Source organism: Eurytemora carolleeae, unplaced genomic scaffold, assembly GCF_000591075.1.
Source record: "Eurytemora carolleeae unplaced genomic scaffold, Eaff_2.0 scaffold959, whole genome shotgun sequence".
Taxonomy (NCBI): Eukaryota; Metazoa; Arthropoda; class Copepoda; order Calanoida; family Temoridae; genus Eurytemora; species Eurytemora carolleeae.
In genome coordinates, this window is record NW_019396865.1 from 112737 (window position 1) to 137525 (window position 24789).

The 24789-nt window shown below is 32.9% G+C and overlaps 3 protein-coding genes across 3 annotated transcripts; all 3 read right to left on the minus strand.

Moving 5' to 3' along the window:
* Positions 1 to 7127, minus strand: LOC111709526 (trinucleotide repeat-containing gene 18 protein). The gene is made up of 8 exons (XM_023483216.1): positions 6989 to 7127; positions 5417 to 5525; positions 4538 to 4992; positions 4048 to 4154; positions 3059 to 3160; positions 2563 to 2617; positions 931 to 1014; positions 1 to 847 (listed from the first exon to the last, which is right to left on the minus strand). Exons 1-8 carry the CDS (start codon positions 7058 to 7060, stop codon positions 632 to 634), a joined length of 1200 nt encoding a protein of 399 aa, XP_023338984.1. The 5' UTR covers positions 7061 to 7127; the 3' UTR covers positions 1 to 631.
* Positions 7128 to 8234: 1107 nt separating this feature from the next.
* On the minus strand, positions 8235 to 10745 carry LOC111709527 (glutamic acid-rich protein). Its single transcript, XM_023483217.1, has 3 exons — positions 10529 to 10745; positions 9005 to 10329; positions 8235 to 8379 (listed from the first exon to the last, which is right to left on the minus strand). The coding sequence occupies exons 1-3, from the start codon at positions 10585 to 10587 to the stop codon at positions 8243 to 8245; spliced, it is 1521 nt and encodes a 506-aa protein (XP_023338985.1). The 5' UTR covers positions 10588 to 10745; the 3' UTR covers positions 8235 to 8242.
* An 862-nt stretch (positions 10746 to 11607) lies between these two features.
* LOC111709529 (uncharacterized) lies at positions 11608 to 23320 on the minus strand (the record flags this gene model as incomplete). The annotated part of the gene is given in 6 exon segments (XM_023483220.1): positions 11608 to 12260; positions 13272 to 13415; positions 14642 to 14921; positions 17689 to 17886; positions 18516 to 18661; positions 22803 to 23320. Coding segments are annotated over 6 exon segments (1939 nt in total), but the record flags the coding sequence as incomplete, so codon positions are not given.
* Positions 23321 to 24789: the final 1469 nt, after the last annotated feature.

Genomic DNA, 24789 nt, shown 5'->3' on the forward strand with positions numbered 1-24789 from the left:
GTTTTTTCTTAAAAAATATGACCGAATATAATTTAAAGTTTATGTTTTAAATCACAAGAAAAAATTATTTACAAAATGGAAAGAGATTCAAGAAATATGGAGTTCAGGTTTCATCTCGACAGTGGACGCGCTTAAAAAAATGTGTTCCATAATTAATCCATAAGTGTTTTTTGTTTGAAAAATTTGTAAAATTGGGTTCATATTTATAATATTTGTAAGAACACTTTTTTTCAAGGCCCCCTAATACAGAACAGTTCCGGTTTTTCATAATACACTTAGATTGATATCAATACTTACATTCAGGCCTTTTAACATGTGATTTTTTTCTTATTTTTTAAAGCATATTTTTAAACATCTACATGAAACAAAATGTAAAATATTGTGACTTCGGACTCTTGTATTGTATTTTTATCTTAAATTTTGTTATATTTTTAAAATTGTGTTACAAGATAAAATTGGACACCGATATTAGCAAACACGTAGGTCGTTCACACAACGTAAATACTTGACTCCGTTTTTCGTCATGGGAATAAATATTGAATGTGTTTAAATATATCTGAATAAATATTGGTGCATTGATTCCTCTATTTTGCCTCCCGTCCGCCATTCTGAAAAATCCATTTCCAGGATTTTAGTCGAATACTCCAGGCTTGAAAGCGAGGGTCCCGACTACAGGATCGTAGTTTCCCGCCAAATAGTAGAGGTCGTTGTTCTCGTAGATACTCTCCTTCAGGGACGGGGTCTCTCGCAGCCTCTCAAGAAACTCCGCAAACCCGACGACGTCGCACTTGTGGGATATCGTCTGAATGTCATTCTCGTCGAAGTGACACGACTCAAAAAGGGCTCCCTAAAGAAAACATTATAATAATCTTGTTTATTTGAACTAAATTATTTCTCAATAATAAAGAAAAATGTAAATATTTTAAATACCGGATGGTTTAAATCTTGAACTCGTCTTCCACCCTCACCGGTTCCAACAGTCTCTTCAGCGTGGTAAAACCAACGAACATGAACCTAAAGTAGCAGAAACTAGAATCTAAGATCAAAAGAACATGAACCTAAAGTAGCAGAAACTAGAATCTAAGATCAAAGGAACATGAACCTAAAGTAGCAGAAACTAGAATCTAAGATCAAAGGAACATGAACCTAAAGTAGCAGAAACTAGAATCTAAGATCAAAGGAACATGAACCTAAAGTAGCAGAAACTGGAATCTAAGATCAAAGGAAACTAAAACCAAGACCAAAAAAAACTAAAATGAGAGAAACTATGATTAAGAAAAGTGAAGATAAAAAAGAACTTAGTATAAGTATGGATTCATTGAGTTTGTGACTCAGAGAAAATAGCATTAAAAGGAAGAGAAACTAAGAAAGATTGAAATTAAGTGAAACTAGATTGAGGAAAACGACACATTCCATTGAGAATATAATCATAATTGAGAACAAATCAACGAATGTTTTCCTTGATTATTAAAATACAAGCTGAAGAGGCCGGCGTTGCCCGTGGAAAAAGAAAATTGAAATAAAAAATGTTGAATTTCAGCCCAATCGGTCCAGCCGTTTGGCCGGAAAAAAGCAACATTTATATATATACGAATGTCTTGTTTTATTATATAGATTTAAAAACATTCACTTTAGGATACTAGTGTCGACTAACTTGATCTTGAAAAATGTTTCTGATCAGAAGAATAGTAAATGCAATAACATTAGGAAAAGGCCATTTTATGTAAATTTAAAATTTTTTAAATTTAAATATTGGAGTATTAAGTTTACTTTAAAATACGTGAACAATACCTTTAAGTTGTTGTGATATAAGCTAAGAATAACCTTTAAATTTTCTCCAATATTTGAAATATTAAATATGGATGACATTGACTGGGATAAAAACCTTTTAAAAACCCACACACACACAAAATGTAAAACAAATCTTTTCAGAACATTGAGACCAAAATCTCAGCCTCCCTTTAGAAATGTTTGAACAGCTTAGAAAATGCAAAGTTAAATATTAAATCTTGTTATTCCGCTTCAAGACGAGAAAATTGAAATCTGAACACTTGCATATATTAGATATTAAAGGGACTGTTCAAGTAATTTCAAGTGACCCTCCACTGATAAAGTGACATGTCTGATTCACAACGGTACCCTTAAAATCATTGTCTGATCAAGTACTAATTGTATATCCATGTTCTCCTTTTTGAAATTTTGTTATTTTCATTTGCGGTTTCTCTGCAAAAGTGACCTTATAGACACTATTCAATCTAGAAAAACGACGTTATCTTCCACTTTATTGATCAGATTAAGATTTAAATAGCACTGTTGTGAATCAGGCATGCACATTTTCTTCTTCTTTCAAATGGGAGTAATTTAAAATTACGAAGACAGTTTCTTAAAATAAAATCTAATTTCCATTTCCTTTTCCAGCTGAACATTTAGTGCTGGGATGCTAAAGCGTGAACTGTAGTGTAGAAAAGGGATGTTGTGAATCGGCAATGCCACTCTAAAACTGGAGGGGCACTTGAAATTACGTCTACAGTCACTTTCAGAAAAAAGATTTTATAAAATTACCTTCATGTTTCCACTCCAGGTTTCCCACATACTTTCCAGCTGACCAATATACGGTCTAAATAAATATAAAATATAAAATATAAAATAAAATTATTGGGAAATTCTGAAAACTCGTGGAACACAACTTGAAAAATCATGAATAATATATCCAGTTATTCATTCTTTTTACTAAAAAAGAACAAATTTCGGAAATAAATTCTAATCATGAAAAAGGGGGGGGGGATAACATAGTAATGGGGGAAAGGGGAACCGACCTTGTAAAAAAGGGGTTATATAATGAAAAAAATACCTATTAGAAAAGAGGGTATATTTAAAAATATACCTATCAAAAAAGGGGGTAAATAAAGAAAAATACCTATTAGAAAAGGGGGTATATAAAGAAAAAAATACCTATTAGAAAAGGGGGTATATAAAGAAAAAAATACCTATTATAAAAGGGGGTATATAAAGGAAAAAATACCTATTAGAAAAGGGGGTATATAAAGAAAAAACTGACCTATCTGGACGAGATGTGGAAAGAAAGACAGCAGACTCTCCAACTTTGATTCTTTCTTCTCCACGAACTATTTCATCATGGAAAACTTTCCTTGTCTTGTTTCTAAAATAAATAGTGTCACAAGGAGATTGAAGTACTATTTACTCAAAAGGTTTCTATGTACACTGTGCAGTGAACAATTTACTCAAAAGGTTTCTGTGTACACTGTGCAGTGTGCAATTTACTCAAAAGGTTTCTGTGTACAATATGCAGTGTACAATTTACTCAAAAGGTTTCTGTGTACACTGTACTGTGTACAATTTTCTCAAAAGGTTTCTGTGTACACTGTGCAGTGTACAATTTACTCAAAAGGTTTCTATGTACACTGTACTGTGTACAATTTAATCAAAAGGTTTCTATGTACACTGTGCAGTGTACAATTTACTCAAAAGGTTTCTATGTACACTGTCTGTGTACAATTTACTCAAAAGGTTTTTATGTACACTTTTTTACAATGTATCAAAAAAGAAAATGTTCAATTGAAATAGAAGGCGGCGTGAAGCGCCCTGAAAGCTCAGTGATTATTCTATCAAAGGACTTTCAAAAGAAAAGCTTAATTTTAGATTAGATTTGGAGAAATACAAAAAAAAAATAATGAAATTATGAAATGAATTCAGACTTAGCAGAAACTTTTAGCAGAAAGTTTTATTTCTATTATTGCAACTTTAGTTTCAAAATAAAACCAAATATTTGAAAACTCAGTGAACGGAAAATTTTTTCAGCTCTTACAATTTTCCTTTCAAAATAAATGTAAGGAAGGAGTGACGGAGTTTTCCCCAAAAATCTTATTTTGTAATCCCTTTGCAACCCGATTTCGCAGACCTTTAATATTTCAAACTTTGAATTCTGTTAGATCTAAGTCTGTTTTTTCAAATGTTTACACTATCAGGTTGCAAAGATATAGGGATTAGGGATTATAAAGTTGAAGTTGAGAGTTGAGTTGAGCTTACTTAGGTTTAGTCCCTTCTCCTCCCCACTCCCAGAGAAGATGCTGGGGAGGAAGAAAAGCTCGAATTTTACTCTTGTCTGCACTCGGCATTCGTTGTCTGTAGATCGACTGAAATATAAACATTTTTACAGTAAATATTCGTGTAATTTCAAGTAACTTTAATCGGATTCACAGCGCTACCCATTGTCTTAGCAAAGATGATTGAGTTATTCTTGTTTTCTGTTCTAAAATTTTCTATTGCGGTTTTGGCTATAAGTGATTTCTGCAGCTAGCAGATATATATGATGAAGGATATTAGGAGAAATTATATTTTGAGGACAGAAAGAGACAATAAGTTTCTCATTGTATTACCACTTTGAATTCTGATGTAATGTTTTTTTTTATGGATTAAAAACGTCTTGTTCGGTAAAAAATTGAAGTAAAAAACATTTAAAATTCCAACAGATAAATTATCCGGCTGTAATTGACATAATATCATTGTTTATTTTTACCTTTAGATCTTCAGACTCTAAATCATCCTCCAAATCGTCCTCGTTCCGTCCATTCGATTCAAATGCTGAATCCTCGTCTTCGTCTCGCAGCCTCGAGGTTCCCGAGGTCCCAGGTAGTTCAAGTTTTTCTAGCTGAGGACAAAGGTTTTCTCCGCTTGGATTGAGAGGTCGTGTTACTTCTGGGGTTAGCACGGGGGGTCCATCCTCGCTGATTGACTCTTGTTTGTGAGATTCCGGAGATCGGATTTTAATTTTGAGACTAGGAGTCATTTCCGTTCTCCATTCTTTGGGTTTTAATTCTTTTTTCTCCAACTTTCTCTCCTTCTTCTCCGCTTTCTCATCTTTCTCATCTTCCTTCTTACTTTTCTTCTTCTTCTTCGGAGACCCGAGGTTGATACTTGATATTCTTCTTCGCCGTATCTGGGATAAACCCTCCATAGGATCCGTCTCACCAACTGAAAATATACAAATGAAAATATAAAAATGAAAGTCTATATACTATCTATATATGTATATACTGTATACTACCCATCTACTATAGGATATCCAGGGGGTAGGTACCGGATACTATCTATATATATATATTGTATACTACCCACCTACTAAAGGATATCCAGGGGGTAGGTACCGGATACTATCTATATAAATATACTTTATACTACCCACCTACTACAGGATATCCAGGGGGTTGGTACCGGATACTATCTATATAAGTATATATTTTATACTACCCACCTACTAAAGGATATCCAGGGGGTAGGTACCGGATACTATCTATGTATATATACTGTATACTACCCACCTACTATAGGATATCCAGGGGGTAGGTACCGGATACTATCACTATATATATGTATGTATATATTGTATACTACCCACCTACTAAAGGATATCCAGGGGGTAGGTACCGGATACTATCAACATGAAAGTCTCTACTGTCACCATCATCAAGTTCAATCACCAAGTAGTCTGAGGGTAGATCCAAGCCCTAAAATAAAAAAACGCTTCAATATAATATATTTTTCTGATGCAAGTTTGAAAAGAAATTTTGTAGTTTTTTATTTAAATCGATTCAAGGCAGTGCAACACTACGGGAATTAAGCACATACAATTTTGCGATTTTATCACTCTTAAAAAAACATTAATTTTGAGAGAAAATAGAAATTCTTTTTTGTTTGTTTTAATATTTTCCCGTGTAAGTTTTAAAATTGTATTTAATTGAAGGATTTCACAGTTAATTTTTTTCCTCGTCATTTTACTTTACACATTTTATTTTGCTTTAAAGATTAATTAATATTTATCATTAAATGTTTTATAAATGTTGATTATAACGATCTTTAGGCGATAACATTAAAGTCAGATCAGACAGTTTTTGATTAAATTACATAAGATGAAAAATATTTTGACATAACATCATCTTCAATAATATCTTATTTGAAACCATCATCATTTTTTACGATGAAAAACTTAGTTTTAAACTTGGTAGAAATAATAACTAATCTTAAAATGTTCAACAACAAGTAAAGTTAAAATTTTGTTAAAAAAAATAACTACGCATTTGAAAGAAAGCCAGATTGAAAATTTAAGAATGCTTAATGGATTAACTTTAAACCTAGTTTTAGAACATATTTAATCAACTTAATTGAATTCACACAAGTTTATAACTTGACTTTCAATTTTTTAAAATTAGCATTTTTAATGGTTGAGATATTTATTAAAATTTTGAAAAAGAAAAAAAAATGTTGAAAAAACATGTCGATTTATTTTTTTTAGCTTATAACACCCCCCGGCCTCCCATGAGTGTCCACAAAAAAATTCAGTCCAATCGGTCCAGCCGTTTGGCCGGCTATAAGCAACATACATTTGAATGTCTTGTTTTATTATATAGATCAAATACACAAATAATTAGATAGGAAAAAATACATAAATGAATACTAAATGTCACAAATAAATTCAAATATCAAAGACGACTTTCAAGTCGTCTTTGATATTGTCATGTTTCGTGGGACACCCTGTATAATCAGAAATAGAGGATTTAAGGGGTACCGTGGATATATTTGGCTCGTAACACTTACAATAGAGAATCGTTTGTATGGTTAGAGACGGGCAGAGTTTTTGCGTACAAACGAAATTTATGAGAACGACCTAAATTTTTTGTGAACAATGGTGTCGTTCAGATAAAAAACGGACGACGAACGACTTGGATGGTTCAGAGAAATAAAAAACAGAAACGAACGATTTGAAATCGTTAGAAAGGGCGTTTTTTCCAAACATTTTTGAAAAAAAAACTATTCTTTTTTTACAGAACGAACGATTTTCCTGAACGATCGTTTACTGGGAATACTAACGATAGATGAAAAATGAACGATTGTGAAAAATCTAAGGAAATGCAATGAACGAACGAAATGGAAGAAAAGGCAAACGCGTCAATCTAGTCACTTTAGTGCGTACCTGGGTATTCTCCACTATCGTACCAGGATGGAGGTAATTATATTTGGAGCTCCAGTATGCACATACTCTCATTCCTGGCTCCAGGTTCTTCACTCGTCCAGGGGATACCTCCAGGATCTAAAAGAACAGAATGAATTATACAGTGGTAACCGAAAAACTAGAAATGAATGTCGTCTCCCTTTTTGTTCTAAAATGTCTCAAAGGATATTATAGATTGTAAATGATTATAGCTAACATATAGAATTAAGATTAAGAGCAATTATATTTTCAATTCACAGTAGTTCAGCAGTTTTCTGGTTTTCTGGTTTTCTGGTTTTCTGGTTTTCTGGTTTTCTGTGCAGCTTATCTTCATGTACTTTTGCCTTTTCAATTCTAATACGGCTTCTCAAGAATTTCTTCTATTCTGACTTCTGGATTAAATTTTTTAAATAATACTGTCTTTTAACAAAATTGAAAAGAATAAAGAACAAAGCATTTTATTTTAATCAGGATTAGTTTTAGACGAAACAACCAAATTGCCTGATTTTTTAGGAAGCCCGTGGGTACTCCGAGGGAGACATAGACAATTTTTTTTCAAAACTCGAAATTATTTTTCTGTAATGTTTTCATAATTCCACGGGCAACGCCGGGCACTTCAGCTAGTATTGAATATAACAAAGGATAGTATGTATATTGTAAATAACACGAATTGTTAGTTATAAAAGTTTATTCATCATTCATAATCTTTTTTCATTTTCATAATTCACTTTTTTTTTTTAAATAGATTTAACCCTATTTAGCCTGACATCTGGTTTACAGACTGGCTGCCCGGGGGGGGGCAAATGTACCCCCCCCTCCCTTTTTTTCTTAATGTGATACAAATCTACAACATTTGATACGTTTTTGGATTGAAAAGCACTTGACCCAGCGAATTCAAATCTGCAATAACATTTGCAAAATTTTAAAACCTAAATGTGTTTTTAAGAAAAACTGAAAATGTTCAAAGNAGAAATAGAAGGAATTCAATACGATTGTAAAGATGGATCAGAAAATTATAATTATGTTAAATTATTGTGAATGTTCAATTTAATTACAATTTTATGATTATTTGTTATTATTTTCTAAATTAAAAAGAAATTATTTTGAGCTTTTTTGTGGTTTAAATAATAATATCTAGTCCATTAGTCCATTTGCAGAAAGAAAGAAATAAAAATAGAAAGATAAATAGATAGATAGATAGATATAGAAAGATAGATAAACAGATAGATACAGATCTTATATATATCTACCGTATATATCAGGAGGAGATATTTCAGTGATTCGTCCTGGATGGAAATGTCCTCCAATCCTGGTCAGTATACGCTGACCGTCCTGCAGCTTGTCCTCACTTAGTACACATGATCTCATCTTATCTAAATAATAATAATAAATTTAACATTAATTGATTGCTGTAAACCTTGAATCCTAGAACTATAAATTATCCGAAAACCTAAAAATTGTTCTCCAAAAATTCTAGTTCACTGTTAATTGAATTAATCATAACTGAGAAACCCCAGAACCAAAGAAAACATAAAAACCAGATTTCGCGAAATGTTAAACCAAATTTATTTAATCTGACTTTNTGTGTAATCCTCACCCCTCCTATACAATTTAGAAATCTTAATTTATCTATTTTAAACTGAAGAATAAAGAAACAAAATTCTTGAATTCAGAGAAAGATAAAGTATGATCGTTCTACTTTTTAAATTTCAATAATTATAAAAGCCCAACAAAACATTTTAAAACGTACTAAGGTTTGTACATTCAGTTTATATCATAGATTGCAGGCTTATTCTGAGGTATTCAATTTGAAAAATGTCTTTTACTATCTCTAGTATCAAAATTGGATATGATGAACAGTATCTAAAAAGTGTATCAAATTTCTATAATATCCATTAAAATTTTGATTGTTTTCCTTATATAAATAATTTTTTTCAACATTTTTTAATTTAAATAAAAAGAAATTAATTTAAGAACTAATCCGAAGTATCGTTTTACCTTGAGGGGTTTCCCAGTCCTCTACTACCTCCTCCTTAATCTCCTGTTTGATCTCTAGAAAGGGTCCGGTCATCCTGTTCATAAACTCCTGTTTTATCTTCTTACAAGGAGTCGTGCTCCTTTCCTGGAGTTCCTCCTTGATACCCTGTGACGGAGTAGGGGTCCGATCCATGATTTGCGAAATATATTCGTCATCGACTAGTTCCCGAACCTTGACTCTCTTCAACTTCTTCTCCTTCTCCTTCCTCTTCTTCTTCCTCTCCTTCTCTCTCTTCTTATCCTTCTTGTGCTCCTTGTACATCTTTCTTCTCTCCTCCTCTTCTGCTGGATTATCTTCAACATTAAATGCTGGTTTATTTTTTCCATGTTTACTTTGTTTTTCATGTTTACTTGGTTTATCATGTTTACTTTCCTCTCTCCAGTGTCTTTCATGAGTTCCCTTTTCCCTTGAATGTTCTTTGTGTCTTTGTTTGAGCTCTCTGTCTTTACTTTTATATTTACGTCCTGTCTCCTTGTTCCTGTGTTTTTTACAGTTCTTGTGATCTTTCCTACAGCGATCCTTGGATCTCTTTCTTTCCATCTTCTTCTCATTTTCCTCATTTTTATCACTGTAAATAGTTGTGTAATACTTTTCTGCTTTGGTTTCAGTTTTAGCGACAATAAACTTTTCAATTTTAGGTCGCTTCTTCGCATAGATGTCTTTCGGCGCCTCCTCCAAGCTCTTGCGCTTATTCACGTTAAAAATTTTGGCTACTTCCGGCTTCCGGTATTCCGGGAAGTAATCGATATCCGGTTTTATGTCTATAGGTTCAGATTTCACCGTGTAAATTGGCTCTATGACTGGATATTCGGATTCTGATTTGATTGGATTTACTGAAAGCTTCATGAGGTTTTGAAATGGATTGGGACGGTCGATTTTAACCTTAATGGCCGAACTGGTTACCGCGGGGGAAACAAGTTTTGGCGCCAAAGATTTCTCCGTCCCGTGTTTTGTTGAGAGATAGGACTGTTTGAATTTTGCAAATGTTTCATTGAAGTTTGATTTGTAAACCAAAGTCCCTGGTTCTGAACATCGGTCATACTCGGTATTGTTGTTGTCTGCTGTGAGTTCAGGTTCGGAACTCGGTTCCCGTATTTCCGAATTCTCACTGAGATCATCCTCTATACTTGTTCGAACATTTTCGGTATTAATTGCGGATTTCTGGCTTGAATTTGATGACTTTCTGCGCGTATTCTTGTTCTTGGCGTCTGTATGGGTCTTCTTGGGTTTTGGTTTTCTTCTTTCCCTCCTGCTTTCCAGCTTAAACAGTTCTCGGTATTTTTCCCTACAAGCATTAGGTTTAGTCCCTTCTCCNTTTAAACTTAATTATGCATTCAAAGATTGGGAATGGAAATCTGCATCAAACATGAAGGAAATTTTTTTTTAAAAATCCATCATAAGAATAATGCCCTTTAAATGTTAGATACAACAGATTTATTCAAAATGTCGGCTTTTTTGTAGAATAAAAATATCTGGATATTAACCTGTATTTCTTCTGAATATCTGCCATATTTAACCGCATTGATATCTCCCAGGCGTCCATTTCGTCCAAGTCCACTGATTTGCATGGACTCACACCAGCCCGGTAGGGACTAGACCCCGCTCTATATGGACTAGTTCCTGCTTTCCCTGGACTCGACCCAGGTCCCTCTGAGGACCGAGAGGACCGGCGACGGATAAATTCTCTGGACAAAGAAAAATATTAAATATTTTGCCAGAATTTTTGTTATCAAACCATTTTTAATAAAAATCTGTAAAATATTGTAGGAAAATACCAAACTGAAGTCAGGTTGGATCGAAAATGACAAAACATGATGAAAGCTCTGGATTGATAGGAAGTGAACAACATCCAATATCTCTCTTAATGGGACTGTCCTTCAAATTTCAAGTGACCCTGTATTTACAGATCTAGGCATGTCCGATTTTTCTCAAAAAAAGTTAGCTTTACGCACATTTAAGCCTATTTATAGCGCGCGCGCCCTTTTACCTTAAATATTTTAATTGTTTGTTTCAATCCTAAACTGCTAAATCTGTTAAGAAACACTTTACTTTCTTTTACTTCATAAAAAATTTCCGCGCGTTTAAATTGAATTTTTCTGTGTGCGCGGGCATTTTTTTTCTTTAATTAAGTTCCTACAGATAATTGTAGTCCACGATAATTCCATCTGGTTAAAATCATTTCAGCCAGCTCTTTAGCTAAAATAGAACCATCGAAATATCATTTTAAAAATAGGTTCTGACTTTCTTTAAAGATGCAAAACTTGGATTTTAATTATAAATATTTTCTGCCTTATGTTTAATAATAATAATAATAATAATAATTCCTCCATCATCTCATGATAAAATACAGTTTTTAATAAATCAATCTTGAAGTTTAATGAAAAATTGAAAAGTTTAAAGGATGAAAGATTGAGGAAGGAGAATTCAGAAACTCAGAAAACTGATAAAAAATATAATATTTGTAAATCTGTAATATTTGTGAGAATTATGCAGATAATATATTCCAAACGTTTATCAAGACTAACTGTATGTAACTTAGTAATTTAGTTAAAAGTAACTGTTCTTAAAGATATGGTTGGATATTAAAGAGACTATACCTGGAATGTCCTGGACTTAATGTGTCCATTTGTATCTGCTGGCTGGCTACATCACATAAAAGACCAAGCTGACCCTTCCTCTGAGGTATAGAGTCTACGCTAGCGTGACGGTGAACCCGTCCTGGGCTATAGGTCCATGGTCTACTAGCAAAGTTAATAAGTTGCTCCGCTAGGTTCAAGGTTTCCTCCTTCTCTTCCTGGTTTTCTCCAGATTCCTGTTTTACCAAGGGATCAGATTTAACCAGGGTGGTTTCTTGACTCACTCGTCTCTCCTCTAATCTATCTATCCCAGCGGTGAGTAAATCAAGTCCGTTCAACGACCATCGTCGTTCTTCCATATTCTCGAATTTAACCAAGGATTCGTCAGGGTTTGTAGTGATGAGAGGGACTTGTTTAAGCTCAGCTTTGGTTTTGGTTTGACCAGATTTAGGTCGGATAAACCCCGGACACTGATTCCAGTTTGTATACGGGAGAGATGCAGGTTCAGGTTCAGCTCTGGCTCCGGGTTCAGGAGTAATGATAAGTTCAGATTTAGATTCAGGTTCAGGTTCAGATTTGGGTTCAGGTTCGGGTTCACCAGATAAAATTTCTTGCTCCTTGGTCAGTTTGGCCAAAGGTTCTAAAATATCAAGATTTAACATTAAACCTAAAAAAATCAGTCTTAGTGCCGATATATAATATAAAATGAAGGTTACAAAGTAACTGTGTAGCACAGCACAGACAAAGAAAGTTTTATGTTATTCATATGACACTTTTCGTACATACTGGACCTTTGAAAGGGACTGTAACTGTAACAGTGACCCTCTTTTCAAAGATGGGAATTTCCCGATTTACAAATATATCTTTTAAACCCTTTATACATATAGAAGGTCACTTGAAATCACGCCTACAATCCCTTTAACAGCTATTTTTAACTTCAGACTCAGTCCCTTTAACAGCTATTTTTAACTTCAGACTTTTTGCTTCATAGTTTTTGGTTCCATCCAGGTTCCCTTAACACTACCATAAAGTGTGAGAAGGAATTTTAAAGAAATAGTTTTAAAAGTAAATTCATTCTTCTTCCTGGACAGGCCTTTAGAAAAGTTTGCTCCGGAAATGTCAGATTTAAAATTCAAAATTAAAAGTTGGAAGAACATTGGAAAACTGTTCAGCTGACAAATAAAAAAGTTTAAAATTTCCCATTGAAAAAAAAGGTTTCTAAAAAATGTTTTCAACAAAAAGAGTTCAATCGATAAAAATGCAATTTTTATCTCATCTTTATTTTTTTGAAAAACTTATTTCAGTCAAGCAATGAAAGGGGGGGGGGGGAAGAGAAGGTTCAGAAGGGGTTTAAATTAGCTCCTGCAGTACAAAGATTCATAAAAATTGAGTCTTTACAACAAACTCAAATTTTCTTCTCCGTGTATTTTTGCAACCTGATGGAATAAACCTTAGATATTTTGAACTTAAATCATTTGATCCAACAGAATTCATAGTTTGAAATATCTAAGGTCTACGACAATGGGTTGCAAAGATTTAGGGATTAGAAAATTAAGGTTTGTGGCCAAGAATCAAATCCAATATATTATAAAAATGAGATTGTTTTCTCTTATTTTTTTATCAAACTAAAACTCTGTAAAACTAAAAATACCTATCACAGATTGTACATGTTTTAGGGATTCCGGATTGGTCTGGTTGGTTGGTTTAGCGGGATCAGATTGGATGGATAATCCTTGTTTCGGTTGGACGCCCAGGATTGGATGAGAAGGTTGGTCAGGATGATCCACGGAACCAACTAAAAAAAAGGAGAATTATGAAAAATATATTGTGTCTTGTTTCATGTATGTGTGTCTGTACCAAAAGTGTGTGTGTAAGTAATAACGAACTGAAGGTGTGTACTGTAGGTATATACAGTACACAAGAATCTCGGTATTTGTACAGTCTAGGAGAGTACATTTGTTTATTGTTAATTATTTACTTAAAAATAAGTTTAATATACATATAATATATTATTTATATATTTAAGTCAACAATATAAGCCAAATTGCAATGCAAAGAATAAAATTTTATTAAAGTTTACAATGAACTACTCCTTATTCAAGCTTAATTATAATTGACGACATTGTTCTGCAATTTCCTTGACTGTAGTCATGTTGTGTGTGTCTGTACCAAAAGAGTGTGCGTGTGTGATAACAAACTCGTCTGCAAAGCAGTGCGACTGGCTTTCTCCTTCCCCGTTATCCTTATTCCCTGGGCGCCGTACTGCAGTGTTTACATTTTACACACAGAAATATTAAAGCAAAAGTCAGACTAGTTTTGTACTGCAATGTTTACATTTTATACACAGAAATATTAAAGCAAAAGTGAGACTAGTTTTGTACTGCAGTGTTTACATTTTATACACAGAACTATTAAAGTCAGACTAGTTTTGTACTGCAGTGTTTACATTTTACACACAGAACTATTAAAGTCAGACTAGTTTTGTACTGCAGTGTTTACATTTTACACACAGAACTATTAAAGTCAGACTAGTTTTGTACTGCAGTGTTTACATTTTACACACAGAACTATTAAAGTCAGACTAGTTTTGTACTGCAGTGTTTACATTTTACACACAGAACTATTAAAGTCAGACTAGTTTTGTACTGCAGTGTTTACATTTTACACACAGAACTATTAAAGTCAGACTAGTTTTGTACTGCAGTGTTTACATTTTANCATATTGACTTATTGTCATTATGTCATATTATTGCATATTGACATATTGTCATATTGTCATATTATTATATAGTCATATTGGCATATCTTCTTAAAATTGCCATATTATCATTTTGTCATATCTCAATAATATTGTTATATTATCATATTGTCATATTATCATTTTGTCACATCTTCATAATATTGTCATATATATCGTCATATTGTCATATTGTCATATAGGCATATAGTCATATTGTCATATTGTCATGTTGTGACATTGTGATATTGTCATATCTTGATAATATTGCCATGTTATTCTACCTGATATGTTATCTTCTTCCCTTCCCTTCCTAGAGTAGTCTCTGGGTAGATTTGAATACTCTACTCCTGTAGTCCTGTAGTCTACTGCAGACTCTACGCTGTCCCTCTGGCTGGAGTAGTCCAACCTGGACCTTTCCTGGTAGTCTTGTAGTCCCGAGAAGTTCCTGGACCGATCCGTGTAGTCTCTAAATCTACTGGAGTAGTCTCTGGATCTAATAGAGTAGTCCTGGACTCCAATATCCGTCCTGGAGATATCTGAGTATCCTAGTCCTGAGTCATCCTAAACATAGATATATATGAATGGAAACATAAAAACTTGTGACTTATTACCAATTAAGCTTCCTGGACAATTTACGACCATACATTTTTTAAAGGTTAGAGTTTGGATGTTACTCATTTTTCTTCGTACATTAAATATATATAATTTATGCGATTTTTTTATTTTTTTTTATTTTGAAATCGAAATATTACAAGTAACATATCTTTGAATTTCAACTTAAAATAAACCTTCTTTTGGGATCATGTGAGATCTTAAGAACTTTTCTTGGACACTAACAAAAAAACAAAAAACATAATGCATTTTGGAAGAGGCAACCCTGAATTTGATTATACCATGAGTGGCTGTACTCTGAACAGTGTTGAGGAGGAGAGAGATATTGGGGTGTTGATCAATAAAGATTTAAAACCCAGTAGACAATGTGAAGTAGCAGTTAATAGAGCTAAAATGGTCCTAGGTCAGTTAACTAGATCCTTTCACTTTAGAGACAGGAATGTATTTCTGAGATTATTTACCACCTATGTCAGACCTCATCTAGAATTTTCTACTCCAGTCTGGGCTCCAACCTCACAACAAGATATTAGGTCTATAGAAAATGTCCAAATACAAGTTGTGAATATGATTAGTGGATTGAGAGCAGTTGGTTATACTGAAAAACTCAAAGAACTAGGACTTCTCTCCCTCGAAACAAGGAGAACTAGATATGATCTGATACAAACCTACAAAACCTTAGAGGTTGAAGGAGATGAATTCTGGTTTAAAAGAGTTAATCAAGTATCAGGGAGAACCACAAGACAATCAGATGACAGAACCAGGCTGACTAAACAGAGAAGCAACACCACCATCAGAAGTAACTTCTTTACCCAAAGAGTCATTGATGATTGGAACCAGTTACCCAGCACAATTAGAGAGTCTCAAAATATCAAGATATTTAAAAGAAATCTAGACCAATATTTATCTTCTTCTGAGATGAACTGATGAACTGAGAATATGACAGGATCTCCAGAAGAAGACTGTGTGGAAAAGATGTTGCTAAATGCCCCTAGCGGGGGCTACATCAACTACTCTCCAAGTATACAAGTAAGTAAAGAAAAAATAGTATCTATCCGTTTGTATGCTTTAAAAATATCTAAGTTTAAGTTTTAAATGTTAAGAATAAGTTAGTGAACACTCCCTTTGTTTCAAGAACTTGATTAGTTGCAGCAACTGCAAAATAGTTAATTTAAATTCTAATAATCATGCGCAATAATCATTGTAATTTAAAATCCACAACAAAATCACGATAATTCTTTATTTCATTCAGAAGGGGTGAATTTTACAGAAATTTATTTTTATTCTTTTATTCAATCTTTTTATCGTCTTATTGGAAAAAAGTGTTCATCAGATTAAAAATGAAAATAGATATTTCCTAGAATTTTATAAAACTCTCAGAGTAAGACGTAGCAATCATCTTTTTCTTGGAATTTCTTTTTAATCTAATATTGTATAGATTTGTATAAGTACATCATTAAAACTACATCCGGATCCGAACAGAAACAAAACTGATTTTGGCTCCTCAGATCCTGATTTTTACTTTTTTCAATTTACCCTGGTATATGAATATTTACCAAGGCATATGAATATTTAGCCTAGTAAATGAATACATGAATATTTACTCTGGTATATGAATAGAGGAATATTTACCCTGGTAAATGAATATATGAATATTTACCCTGATCAATTAATATATGAATATTTACCAAAGCACATGAATATTTACCCTGGTAAATGAATATATGATTATTTACCCTGATCAATGAATATATGATTATTTACTCTGCTAAATGAATATATAAATTACCCTAGTAAATGAATATATGAATTACCCTAGTAAATGAATATATGAATTACCCTAACAAATGAATATATGAATATTTACCCTGGTAAATGAATATATTAATATTTACCCTAGTAAATGAATATATGAATATTTACCCTAGTAAATGAATATATGAATATTTACCATAGTAAATGAATATATGAATTACCCTAATAAATGAATATACGAATTACCCTAGTAAATGAATATATGAATTACCCTAGTAAATGAATATATGAATTACCCTAGTAAATGAATATATGAATTACCCTAGTAAATGAATATATGAATTACCCTGGTAAATGAATATATAAATTACCCTGGTAAATGAATATATAAATCACCCTAGTAAATGAATATATAAATTACCCTAGTAAATGAATATATGAATTACCCTAGTAAATGAATATATGAATTACCCTGGTAAATGAATATATGAATTACCCTAGTAACTGAATATACGAATTACCCTAGTAAATGAATATATAAATTACCCTAATAAATGAACATATGAATTACCCTAGTAAAAGAATATATGAATTACCCTAGTAAATGAACATATGAATTACCCTTGTAAATGAATATATAAATTACCCTGGTAAATGAATATATGAATTACCCTGGTAAATGAATATATGAATTACCCTAGTAAACGAATATATAAATCACCCTAGTAAATGAATATATGAATTACCCTGGTAAATGAACATATGAATTACCCTAGTAAATGAATATATGAATTACCCTGGTAAATGAATATATGAATATTTACCGTAGTAAATGAATATATGAATATTTACCCTAGTAAATGAATATATAAATATTTACCCTAGTAAATGAATATATGAATATTTACCCTAGTAAATGAATATATGAATATTTACCCTAGCAAATGAATATATGAATATTTACCCTAGTAAATGAATGACTTGAAATGATCTTGACTTCATCTTCCACTCCCTCCCGTTTTTCCTTGTCCTTCCTTTCCTGTCTCCTGTCCTCTCCTTCAGTTTTGTCCTCAAGTTTAGGACTAAGAGGGGGAAGAGGACGGAATGGATCATATTGAGGATAAATCAGAGGTTTGCTGTCACCACTTAGAAACAATCCACTCTAAAAAATGAACGGATAATAAAACAATCTCAAAAATTATTTAATTAAACATTTAAATTTTTTTTCTTGTTTTGATGGTTTAGGATGTTCTTATCAAAGCTTATCTTAAAAAAAAATGTTTAGATATTAATCTTTGTAGAATCTGCATTGACTAGATGCATTTTTGTGTACAGGAAAACTGAAAAAAGTGCATTTTTTGATAGAAGTTAATGGATTGTCAGTTGATTTGTTATTAATGTTTTATTGTTTGATTGAGTTTGAATTGGACATCTTCAGCTGCTCAATCTACTTTAATCTGATGCTTCTTTACTTGGAATAATTTGATAGAAAAAATCCATCGTTTAAAAATTCTAAACTAGCCCTATTTAGGGCACTCGTTTTTCTGATAATAATATTTGGTTATAAAAGTCACTTCAATCACAATAATTTTTCTTTGTACACTGTTAAAAACAATAATGTCTGATTTCGCAGATTTTTATTGTTGGATTTCCAATTTAAAATTTAATTTTGTTAAAGACAAAATCATAGAATTCTGAGGTTGTGAGTTACCACAAAAAACTTATGCCTTATCGGTTCATCTGTTTGGACAAGCGATATATATATATATGGAAGATTAAGTTCTAATCTACCTGGGCTGTTTGTTGAAGAAGTAGAAGTTGGTTTTGATAATGTTGGTAGTGTGAGAGAGATGAGGGTAGAAGGTAGGGGTATGCATATGATGAGTAGGGGTTCCAGAACCCTCCGCCCCCTCCTCCTCCACCTCCTAGGTACGCCCCTGTACAAACATTATATTATGTTCATTAAAAAAATGTTATCACAGTTAACATTTTAGGAAGTTTTTTCCCCTGGGATCACAGTTTCTTTTACCGCCCCACCCCCCATCAACAATATATATTTCTTGTATCTTCTCGATTTTATTTTCAGTATTTATAACACTGTTATTTTGGTTCACAGTGTTATAAAGTTTTTGTACATTTTCTCTTTATCGAGAAGGTTCATCCCTTTTTAGATTTATTTTTGTCCCGAGCTTTAGCGAGGGACAAAATATTATCTAAAAAGGCGAGAACCTTTGAGATATAGCGAAAATTTAAGTCCAAAAACTTTATAGCATGTTGTGCCAAAATAATAGTTTATAATTTTATGAAACGATTTTGTACTTGCCTTATTTTAATGGCTATTTCTAGATAAAATAAGATTTGAAACAAAACAGAAAAAATATTTTGGAAATATCCTAAATGCTTTGAAGAAAATCCGGGAACCAATCAAAACTTTATTGGACACGTGCTATAATGTACAGCTAATTCAACATTTTAGCACGATAATTACTTTATAACACGTTCATTAAGAAATTCACGATGAGTGAGTAAGAATGATAAAGTACACTTTAGTTTCGTAAATGCCCAAAAGACTTGCAAAACAAATAATAAATCTGTCCAGGATTTACTGGAATCAAAAACATATCTGTTTATGTATAACCCGGCTCTACGAAAAGAATAAAAGAAAAGAGCACAGAGCCAGGACACTGTAATAAACTCTTATCACACGCTTTAAAGGGACTGTAAGCGAAATTTTAAGTGAACCTCCATGCAAAGATAGCAACGCCCGATTTACAACGGAACCCTTGAAACCTTGATCTGATCAAAAATGTGAAAGATAACGTCGTTCTTCTGACTCGGAAAGTGTTTATTGCTATAAATTTCTCCATTATAAGTAAATAAATAGTTTTAATAAACAAAAACATGCATTATATCTAATTCATACTTAAACTGACAAATTAACCTTTTAAAGGTACAGTTGTAAATCGGACATTGCCATCTTTCCACGAAGGGTCACTTGAGATTACGCTTTCAGTTCCTTTAACGCATTTGCAAAGGATTTGAGCTTTTACCACAAACTAAAAATTTCTAATCCCTATATCTTGACAACTTGGTGGTGCAACATATGAAATTTCAAATTTTGTTTTATTTTATCTTAGTTTGAATTATCAAAGGTCTGTAACGTCATAGTTTCATAGATATAGGGATTAAAGACTCAAATTAAGTTGTAAATTACGAAAAATAAACATCTAAATTTTCCTCTGCGATAGTTTTTTTTTTAATTCGAAACATGCATCGTGTACTTATGAAGGATTATTTCTGAAATATTTTCAGAAATTATATTAAGTGTGAGAAATATTTTGCAAGTTTTTGAAAGATTTAAATTACTGTCGTTTCACACTATAGTTTCAGTAGAAGTAAATATTTCCATTTATACTGATAGCGCTGATAGAAAGATTCATACCTCTAATTCAATAATGAGATAGATAGAAAGATAGATGTTACCGCAATACTATTTCTATTGGTTCAGAGTATACACCAAACACATGACTGAACCCTGACTGGATCAGGCGCTAATGGAATCGACATACAGGGGTGTTTAAGAGCCCCTTGATTTAAGGAGAGGCTTGTCCGATTGTTTCTGCAAAAAAATAGCGCATGTCGCTTTTGTAGAGAAACCAAATTTGGAAATAATGAATTTTTCAGAGATAAGAGTTCGTTCCTGATCGGACAACGCTTTTAAGGACCTCGTTGTGAATCAGACATGCCACTTAACAGACATCTTTTAAAATCATGCTTGCAGTCCCGGCATACTATTCAAGTCCAGGGACCAGAATTAATTTACGCCAAGAAATATCTGAACCGTGCAGACGTAATTCAGCAACTTCAATTGTGCGCCTGTTCAAGCTGAAGACAAGTAGTTGAACCATTTCTACGCGGTTCAACCATTTCAGTTTTAAATTATTCAAGGGTTCAGAGGAAAAATGATTTTAGCATAAAAATGTTCACAACAGACAAAAAATACTTTTGGATATTAGCGATTCCCCCTTTTTATCAATATTATCGAGAAAGCTGGGTCATGTTATTATCAATGAAAGTATTTTGTAACTCAGCAAACTGGTTTTCTTATCTTGCAATCATCAAACTTGAGACTATACTAACCAGAAAGTTTAAAAGTTAAAATCAATCATTTCAATTTTTAGTTTTCAACTATCCAATTCGATTTTGTATTTTTCAGAATTTCTAATTCTTATTCAAAACTATCAACGTTTAAAGCTAGACATCACCAACCCCACACATCCTGGGACTGATAATGATAACATAATATGAGACTTCAGAGATGACTTTACGGATTTGTTTAGTCTCTTTTCTTACATTAAGGCTTCCTTGCAGTCTATAGTAATTTACGGATTTGTTTAGTCTCTTTTCGTACATTAAGGCTTCCTTGCAGTCTATAGTAATTTACGGATTTGTTTAGTCTCTTTTCGTACATTAAGGCTTCCTTAAAGTCTAGTGCTAGCTGTGCTTATCATTTTGTAAACTATTAGAATACAAATTAAAGGCAGAAATCAAAAATCAAGCTTTAAATTGTCATATTCAAGAGATTTTAATACGATCAATATAATACTAAACACTAGAAAAACAATGTATATATTCGTGAAGCGCCTAATTACAAGAATACCATGCTTATCATCCAAGCACCGTCGTTGTATTACACATTATTTATTAGAAATGTACAAAATACAAAATTCTATTATACACAAAGAATAAAAAGAATCAGATTAAAATGACTACTCAAAACTCATCAAATAAGAACGTCAGATTTGGTCTTTTGCCTTCGATATAGTCTTTTCGTGGTAGAAGTGGTTTGTTTAAAAAAAAAGTTTTTTTTTTTTAAATGTAGGAAAACATGGATGTAAAATACTTAAAGGACTTAATGAACTCAACAAATACAGTACAGTCGTAAGTGAAATGTCATCCTTTGTGAGAAACCCTGTTATTGTACAGCAGTAACCAGATGTCTGTGGAATGACTAAACCGTCTTCGTTTAACTTTTCATCAGAAAGGAATTGAGTCTTTGTCACAAACTATGATTTTCTAATCTCTATATCTTTGTAATCCAATGCCGTAGAACTTACATATTTCAAACTATGAATTCTGTTAGATGAAAAAATCTAAGTTTGAAATATCAAAGGTTTATCCCTAGGTTTTCATTANTCTGATTTTCTAATACCTTTATTTTTTCCACCTGATGGTGTAAACCTTTGATATTTCAAACTTAGATTTTTTCATCTAACAGAATTCATAGTTTGAAATATCTAAGTTCTTTCTACGGCATTGGATTACAAAGATATAGAGATTAGAAAGTCATAGTTTGTGACAAAGACTCAATTCCTTTCACAAAGAAATTTTTAATTTTTGATTTATGTCTATTTGAGTTTTTGTCAGAAACTCAGATTTTTTTAATTCCTATATCTTTGCAATCCGATGTGGTCGACCTTTGTTATTTCAAATTATGAATTCTATCAGATCAAGTACTTAAAGTTTGAAATAAAATAGGATTACACCATCAGGTTGCAAAGATATAATGATTAGAAAGTTTAGTTTTTGGCAAAAACTCAATTCTTTTGTAGAAATAAATATTTTATAAATACAACAGCCGTCGCCATTTAATAATTGAGAAAAGAAAGAGACGACAATCTGCTGAATGTATGTCACACTTTGAGCTATTAAACTCATCTTCTCATACATTAAGTGCGTCATAAGAACGTTCGCTTAAGTGCGGCCTCTTCTGCTATTTAGAATGTTGATAAATGTGTCCAGAGCTGGGGAATTTAGTGTGAAATATTCATAATTTCGCTCGCTCCATCTCGATATCAACAGTGAGCACTTTTAATTTGAGGATCTATAAAAACTATACAGTTCAATATCTTCATTTTTAATTATTCCTCCCCTGTTCTGATCAAAGCTCCATTGAACCCCTCTGGATACAATTTCCACATGCAGGATATCAAATAAAGATAAAAAGATCAAGATCAAGCATTGATCTTGATCTCCACAATACAAGAGTTGCCAGCTCAGCTAATATATAGTTTTTACCTTGCATTGGCTGATTTGTAAAGAAGTCTGGTAAAGGTAGAGGATGAATTAGTTGATGAGAAGGTAGGACAGGTAAACTAGGTATATTAGGTATATTCCAGGGTTCAACTTGTACTCCGGGTTGTTTAGAACTAGGCGGAGTAGGATGGATGGTTTCAGAGGTTCTTTGTCTTGCAACCGCTATACCTACAGGTATACACGGCTTAGGTACCTCACTACCTAGGGACAGGGCAGGTCCCTTACCCTCGCCTTGAAGAAACTGTCGAGGAAGGGGATCAGGGGTGTGTATAAGGGGGGAGCTGGCTAGGGCAGGGGGGTAATGTTCCTGTCCAGGTGAGAGGAGGAAGGGGGAAGGGGTGGTTACTCTGTGTGGGATGGGAGATTGTTTGCCCCAGGAGAAGGTTGCAGGGGCAGAGAGGGGACCTGGGACCAGGCTAGAGGGCGAGGCAAGGATAGATATTGGGGAGCTAAGAGAAGTGCTCCCCATGTACTTAGTTCCTACTCCTCTTCTCCGAACTCTAAACAATAAATAAAAATATTTTAAAATTTTTCGAAAAACTGAAATATTTTCTTTAAACTTCGTAAAAAGCTTGAAAATAACTTTTTGTAATTCTGACTGGTCATAAACCTTTCCTGGTAAGCTCCCAGTAATTTTCAATGTTTATTGCATACATTTTATTTAGGGAATTCAGGAGTATCAGGAGAAAAATCTGAAGGCCTCCCTAGGTTACGTTGGGATTATTGTTCGTATTTTATTTCTCTATGATTGCAATGAACCCCCATACTCCAGCCTCTGTAATGCTGTGCGTGCCCCTCCTCCTTCGATGACTTGAGAAGTACTTTCCGGTCGGAGAGAAGTTCATTTCTTGATTAATATCCAACATTAAACTCAGACTTGCACACTCCAATCATTTTCCTACTAAGTCTAGTACCTAGATATAAATCAGAAGTAAACCTTGTTTTTTTTATACAAAACCTAGCACCTAAAAAAAGTCCCCTTACTAAACCTAGACGATACAGTTATCCTAATAAACCTAGAACCTAATTAAATAAAATTATTACTTAACTTTACTTTCGCCTTTTCATTAACTTTAAAGGGATTGCCTTTGTATTTTTAATCTGCTATCAATGTGTGTACTTTTGACGTTTCATAATAATAGGATCTTTTTAATCTTAATCTGATAAAAAAATACAGATAATTCATCATTATTTTTTATCTGTATATCGTTGTAAAAGGATAATAATTTAAAGGAGGTAAGCATGAAAATGTTGACAATTTCTTTAGATTATGTACTCTGACATGACAGAATACATGAATGCAACTTACGTAATAGTTATATTATAAAATTTAATCAGACCTTGTTGTATTCTCCGGTCCGCAGCCCGACATAGACTATGTTTTTCCAGAGGTTAAGGCTCTGACTCTCTCTCTCTCTCTTGTCTCTCTAAACCTTCTCTCTCTATCAATTTTTCTATCTATCTATTTAAAGACCCGGTAGAGTTAAAGAATACTTGAAACCAGTAGTTCATTTAATTTCGAGTTCTGTATTTTTTATCGCTGTATCTTGCTTTATCTTTGTACGTACTGGGTTACCCAAAAGGGATGAGACTTCAGAGACAACTGTACAAAACTTATTTAGACTTTTTTACGACATTCTGTGGGTCTGCAACTTTAACCTTGTTACTGCTGTTGTCAAATCATGCACACTATAATGTTTAAAGACTTTTACCCAAGGCAGAAGGCCAAGATTCAATATCATATCGTCATTTTTAAAGAGTGTTTGGTCGTCATTGAAGAGTCATGTTTTGTGGGTAACCCTCTACCTAAGTTTCTCTCTTAATCTCATAAAGCCTCTTTTGCACAGCATGCTTTTTGTGAATATGTAAATAAACAATATATACACTAAAAAGTGAAGAAAGGGAAACCCAAAAATACCGATTTTTAAAGGTACCCTTTAAAAAGATATATTTATTTTTCTAACTAAAG